The sequence below is a fragment of the Gymnoscopelus microlampas genome (genome assembly GCF_963454915.1).
Source record: "Gymnoscopelus microlampas genome assembly, chromosome: 3".
Lineage (NCBI taxonomy): Eukaryota > Metazoa > Chordata > Actinopteri > Myctophiformes > Myctophidae > Gymnoscopelus > Gymnoscopelus microlampas.
In genome coordinates this window covers 58638965-58646325 of record NC_139940.1, presented here as the reverse complement: position 1 = coordinate 58646325, position 7361 = coordinate 58638965, and the positions used below count along the sequence as shown (strand labels likewise).

Genomic DNA, 7361 nt, shown 5'->3' with positions numbered 1-7361 from the left:
CCTATCTGTGACTGTTACTCACCTGTTGAAGACATGAGTGTTCTGGGACATACGGAATGTCGGGACGACATTTGTTTTGGAGGGGAGAGTGTGAGATACATGATTATATTATATTAGTTGCTAACACAGGCATACCCCCATATTATTTATTAGTCCATTTATTTCATTTGATACATTATTGTATTTCATTTCATTTTATTAGGATGTTGTTTACATTATTCTGTGAACTGTGGTTAAAGCGTGGCACATAAGATACATTTACTAAAGCTGTGAAACAGTTTATCATTCTGGGTATTGCATTTGGGACAGGCAATCTTTGGGCAGCTAAACACTCACTGTGCAAGGCACATGTTGGCCAGCAGGGGTCCTGTGTTCAGATTAGGACCAGAGTTGGCAACGAGTGGAAGTGTTTCTCTAATGTGCATTTGTCTGTATGTTTACAGGTGAGAAATGATGAGATAAAGTGTATAAAAGTGATAGTGAACATGTTAAATGAAGGTATAAAAAGAGAAGAGTATCTGTGAAGCAAATGTGTGTGTGGAATGCACATTAGATGTCATTAGAAATGCTTACATGTTAATATACCTACTGTGACCTGTAGTTGGGCTAAGAAGCTCATCTGTTAGCCTGGAATGAATGAGATGTGAATGGTGTATTGTGTAAAACGTTTCATTATGGTTCTAGCAACCAGAGTAATGTAATGCAGCTAATATATTTCGTTTTGGGGAACACAAGTATTATTTCTGTAATGTGAGAGTTATGCTAAAGATCTTTATTTTGTTTACAAGGGGAAAAACGTTACTGTTGTTAATGTGAGATTTGATGCATTTACTAGATGTGATTATTTTGGTACAAGAGAGGGATTTCTGTATACTGTTTACCAGTAAGAGTGAGAGTATTGACTGTTGTAGTGTCAGATGCAAATAAGAAGATGCACCTTATTGATATTATTGATATTGTGATATGATGGTGTTCAGATTAGGACCAGAGTTGGCAACGAGTGGAAGTGTTGCTCTAATGTGCATTTGTATATGTTTACAGAGATAAATAAACCACCTAAATTCCTGCACACTGGAAAATGATCATTCCTAACCAAGTGTGTAACACTCACTTCACACTGGGTGTGATTTTTCTCTTCCATTCCACTCTCACTCACTTCCTCCTTTTCTCCCCTATTCCCAACGCCCAGGCAAAATTTATAAATACAATCCATAAGAAACGCTCAGAGGCGTCAATTAGGTATGGCAGGGTATTGCAGCTGCCATACCTAATGGGGGGGGGGTGTACTTAAAAATAAATCCATGAATGTCTCTGTCTATCTGCGTTGATAGCCTATGATGCAGGTGTAAGTAAGACCATTGTGTTATAGGTATAATGCAAAGTTGTCTCCGCCAGGCCGAAAGGCATGGCGAGAGAGTATGTTTTCCACCCCGTCCGTCCGTCCGTGTGTCCGTCCGTGTGTGTGTCCGCCCGTCCGTCCGTCCGTCCGTCCGTCTGTGAGCAGCTAATCTCCGGCACCGTTGGCTTGATCGCAGGGACACTGTGCACACACACTCCCTGGATGCCAATTCAGAACCAAAACACATTTTTTGACAGTACTCCTACAGATTTTGTCCAAACGTCATGCAAATCGGTACACAGTATCTCTATAGTCATTAAACGAAACGGATCTTTCAGATTTCTCATATTCCATCCTGATTGGCTAAAAATGGCTTCCAAAGTTTGCAGGAGTGCTCCGTTTTGAACAAAATGCCTCAAATCATGAACACAGCATGCAATTTCCGTGAAATTTTGCACGCACATTCCCATTGGGCCGAGGAAGAAATGCCACTTGAAGTTTTTCAAATCAGCCTCATGGTGGCGCTATAACAGGCCAGTTTGTGTTTTTACCTATAACTGCACCGATCTGTGTAAAACTTTGTATGCACACTCCCTAGAGGTTAAGGAAAAACTTTTGCCCTGCATTTTTCACATCTGCCTTTTATAGTGCCACCAGGAGGCCGACTTATGTAAAACACATGATGTGATCACGACGGATGTGTTTGATTTTTCATACTGACTGGCTAATATTTACATCTAAAGTTTGCATTATTGGCTTGTTTTGAACAAAATTCCGCAAATCATGAACGCACCGTCCGATTGCGGTCATACTTTGCACGCACATTCACACTATGTTGAGGAACAAATGCCACCCTTTTAACATTGGCCTGTTATAGCGCCACCAGCAGGTCTAATTTAGCAAAACAAATGTTTTTAACAAAATGCCTCAAATCATGAATGCAGTCAGTGTCCGATTGTCGTGCAAGGCCTAAGAGAAATGGCACCCTTTTCACGTTGGCCTATTATAGCGCCACCAGGAGGCCACAATAGCCTACCTGACCTGGCGGAGACCTGTGCTCCGAGGAGCACTTTTTCTAGTTTTCTATGCATTTCGGGAGTTGTTTTGGCGGGTTGATCCGCTGCGCCGCGTGCCCCGGACAATTCACCCTGCCATACCCTAGCTTTTGCTGAACTGACACCAATGAAAACGCTTAATATGATAATTAAATAAAGATAGCTAGGCCTATTCAGTGTGCTCCTTGATGTGGGACCTGAGACGCGTGGCTGCATGACACTTATCTGGACATCTGAGAGAGAACATTGACATGCTGCATGTCAGCGCTGAAATGTTGCATGTCAGTGTTGATGCGTTGCATGTCAATGTTGCACACTCTTTTAGTCCAGGCGTTTCGGGACATATTTTGATGGAATCGTGCACTTTACGATACAAGCATGAAATTTGGCACACAGTTAGAGCATGCCATAAGGAACATTTTTGGCTATAGGGCCATCGCAGATTTGTCCATTCCAAAATGGCCTCCATCTGCTGTTATTTTACCAATAACTCAGGTGCTAGACCACCTAAGATCTTGATTCTGGTGACTAATCCTACATTTTCAAGTATGAGGAATACAGTGGTACTATTTAGAATTGTGCTGTGGTAACCATGGCAGCCATCTTTCAAAATGGCCACCACCTGCTGTAATTTTACCAATAACTCAGGTGCTAGACCACCTAGGATCTTGATTCTGGTGACTAATCCTACATTTTCAAGGATGAGGAATACAGCGGTACTATTTACAACATGCTACTACCTAACTACATATATCTGGCATTCAGTTAATTAAATCATAGTAAACCCATCAAAATATGTAATGGTGTAGTACAGTACATGTTTTCAAACTGACACGTGAGAGTCAAGAATGCAGTACTTCACTGTTTCTTTTATTCGTAGTAGTATTGCATAATTATTTTCAATGGACTATAAGACACAACAAAGGCAGAGTACTCATGAGTGATAGCCTAATGGCATATAGACCAATTATTTGTTTACCAACATTGAGACTGGACGCACAGGTGATTGTTTCACGCAATCAATTCTCAACCTGTTGTTTTGGGGTGCGGTGATTTCAGCACACCCCAACCCCCTCTTGTGTGTTGGCTAGTGAGGAGCGTCCTAGCGAGACCTGATAGAATGGGTTTCATTGCGCGCATACTGGTTCCGTGCAGACTGGTTCTTATCAGTGTGATGTCTGTTAAGGGGTCTATTCAATAAAGCCAGATAATTTACACAATGTTAGTTGCACAGTCCACCACAGTAGCAAAGGGCAGTACACTGAAGTGCTGCCTTAACACATCTGCATTGTCCACTGCATCCCTTTTTGCAACCACAGCGGAGGAGTTCCCGAAAGGCCAGGCTCGCTTCTGTGTGGTCCAGTGCACTTCCCATCCTCCTGTCAAAATTAGAATCAGCTTTATTGTCAGATCACAGGTTTACAAGTGTAAAGAAGTCGATTCAATTATTTGTATTCACCTGTCTCCTTCCTCTTCCACCCCCATTCAGCTAGGGATGAGAGTTCAGGGGATGCAACCATCGCCTGTCCCCATCAGTGGCCAGCTTGGTGGCTGCCCTCTTTGTATGTTGAATCAGTGCAGCTCATGTTGGGGGGAGTCCATCAATTGTTCTGCCCTTCTGGGTGAATAGCTGCTTCCGTGCCCGTTCACTGATGCCTGGCCGCTAGTGCGGTCATAGAGCAATACCACAAATCGCTCCAGAGGCTCCATCCAGTCATCTATTTTGTCTGGGATGGCTGCTAAGGAACTGAAGGCACGTGTGACGTCACCATAGTTTTTCCAGGTCTCCCATGCCGTCTTCTTGCCTCTGCCTCCAAAAGATGACACTGTGTCACATCCAGTAAAGGCATGGAACATGGGTAAGGCTAAGCATCGATCTGAGCCTAATGCCCTTGCCATCTCATGAGCTGCTAAGTTACGGAAACTTTTCCCAGTTCCAAAAGCAACCCACAGCTCAGTCAAGTGGAGGCGTTGGGCAGACGTTACTGCCAGGACCAGCACATCCGTGTCTACTGTAGTTAGTTAGGTAATTACTAGCATGTTGTGAATAGTACCACTGTATTCCTCATCCTTGAAAATGTAGGATTAGTCACCAGAATCAAGATCCTAGGTGGTCTAGCACCTGAGTTATTGGTAAGATGACAGCAGGTGGTGGCCATTTTGAAAGATGGCTGCCATGGTTACCACAGCACAATTCTAAATAGTACCACTGTATTCCTCATACTTGAAAATGTAGGATTAGTCACCAGAATCAAGATCCTAGGGCGGTCTAGCACCTGAGTTATTGGTAAAATAACAGCAGATGGAGGCCATTTTGGAAAATGGCTGCCATGGTTACCACAGGACAAATCTGCGATGGCCCTATAGCCAAACATGTTCCTTATGGCATGCTCTAACTGTGTGCCAAATGTCATGCTTGTATCGTAAAGTGCACGATTCCATCAAAATATGTCCCGAAACGCCTGGACTATTTGCATTTTGCTGAAATATAAACTACTACCAGGCTGAAATAGGCCTACTAAGAAAAAATGTATACAATAACAAAAATAATAATGTCACACCCCTTTCTGTTGTGACGTGATATAAATAAATATAATACATAAATAAATAGACTTATAACATCACACACCTTGGTCTACACCTCAGTCTTCTATTTCATCAAATTCAGCTCAGCTGCTTGTATGACCTGTCCCCTTGTTATCATGTGTCCTCTCTATTCTAATGTTTGTCTCTTGTTTTGTCTCTGTCTGTCTCTCTGGTCTCACCTCTGTTGTGTGTTTGAATATGGCAGCTTGTTCCAGTGAACTCGGTATAAAGAATGACCTGGTGCCGGACGACAACATGACAGCCTCCACTGCGTATAAGTCATGGTTCGAGTGGGGCACTAAATGGTACCCCTACTTTGGCCGCCTGGACGAAGGAGGCCGAAGAAATGCCTGGTCTGCTGAAACCAATAATATCTGTCAGTGGTTACAGGTAATGATAGGTCTCAGTGGGGTAGGGAAGGATGGACCACACGGAGAATTGTGAAAATGGTTGATGAAAATAGTATCTACTAATGCTTTTCAGGGGCAAATTAAATAAAAATGCCTATAGGGACAGTTATATGTTCATTATAACAACTGTAAGATTTGATATAATAATAATAATAATAATAAGGGTAATAATAATAATAATAATGATCGGATGTATAAAACACACTATCAAACAAACTTTACAAAGTGCTTTACGTACAACTGTAAAAATAAACTAAATGAAATAATGACTCAGTGGTTCTCAACGTTTTGTATGCAGGTGGATCTGGGGTGGTCTATGACTATCACAGGCATCATCACCCAAGGAGGCGGACGTGGTTTAACATCATATTATGTCACATCCTTCAAAGTGTCCCACAGTGATGATGGACAGTCCTGGACTGTCATCACAGATGCCAACGGATCACATAAGGTCAGAGCTGGAGTTTATTAGTTGTTGCTGAAGTGTATTCTTGTGGTTTGCAGCTCTGTCTGTCTGTCTGTCTGTCTGTCTGTCTGTCTGTCTGTCTGTCTGTCTGTCTGTCTGTCTGTCTGTCTGTCTGTCTGTCTGTCTGTCTGTCTGTCCGTCCGTCTGTCTGTCCGTCTGTCCGTCCGTCCGTCCGTCCGTCCGTCCGTCCGTCCGTCCGTCCGTCCGTCCGTCCGTCCGTCCGTCCGTCCGTCCGTCCGTCTGTCTGTAACTTTCTGCGTTCTGATTGGCTGCCATTCTGTGCCCTTGTCCAGATCTTCGATGGCAACAGTGACAAAAACACCCACAAGGAGAACAAGTTTGAGTCCCCCATCACCAGCCGGTATGTGCGTGTTCTGCCATGGACGTGGAAAGAACATATCACCATGAGAATAGAGCTGCTGGGCTGTGAGGCCACCCCATAGTGTTCATATTTAAGCTAAGACTCAGTTATTTAACCCATTGAGACCTGAAGCTGATTCTACATGTCTCCTAAATCTCAACAGTATTCTGAAAAGTCAAGTCAAGGACCCCCAAAATGATATGTATTTGGCCGCCGACCCCATCAAAATATCTTGTTCCAGGGACCCCCAGAAGCAAAGATTTGAGTTGAAAATGTTCGCTTTAAAAATATATATATTCAAAGATTTGCACACATTTTCACGATTTTTCAAAAATAGCAGATCTACAAGCTCATAGCGCGGCACTTGGTGCCGCGCTATGAGCTTGTAGATCTGCTATTTTTGAATATTTTTTTAAAATAATGCTTTTTTAGCTCAAATCTAAAAATGACACAGTTCCAGGTCTTAATGGGTTAAACTGCAAAAAAAATCAGAAGAATATGAATAATCTGATTTCAGATCACCACTGAGTGCATTTCAATCCATGCCCGTCCATCTACATGTGACACACGTCATAGATATGTGTTTTCATCTACATGTGACACATGTTCTTCTCTGCAACCCTGTTTATGCATTTATTTCATATTTACATGTTGATTTAAGCTCTGACATTTATGTCAGACATACTCTAGTATGTGAAGAGTCTAACTTGGCTATCAGCCCATTTTGGATAAAAACAATATTTTATGCTTTTCTGAACAATGGCTTTTAGCGAGAAGACTGTCTCTCCTTCATATCCAGTCACATTTTGTTAACCACTTTCAAACTGGCATTCCTATTTTGGGCATGTCAACATAGGCGGACATTTTCAAACAATGTATCTCTTTTCCGCCCCAAAAAATACCAAAAATAGTGGATCCACAAGCTCAGTACGGGTTACAACGCAACATGTTATGAGCTTGTAGATCCACTATTGGTGGTATTTTTAAAATGGGACTTAACGCCCCATTCCCCCTCTCCCCAGCCTTGAAGGGTGGTGGGGAGGGTCAGCTTCACATCAGCTCTGGCTCGAAGGTCCCATGGTTGAGTTGATCTTACACACTTCGTCTATTCATTCATTTTATGAACCAACCAGTAAATTAATAC

General features: G+C 42.6%; 1 protein-coding gene across 1 annotated transcript; it reads left to right on the top strand.

Annotated features, from left to right (window-relative positions):
• Positions 1-5178: 5178 nt before the first annotated feature.
• On the top strand, positions 5179-6299 carry LOC311041950 (lactadherin-like; the record flags this gene model as incomplete). The annotated part of the gene is made up of 3 exons (XM_084052441.1): positions 5179-5370; positions 5689-5841; positions 6150-6299. 3 exons carry the CDS (start codon positions 5179-5181, stop codon positions 6297-6299), a joined length of 495 nt encoding a protein of 164 aa, XP_083908567.1.
• Between the last annotated feature and the right edge of the window lie 1062 nt (positions 6300-7361).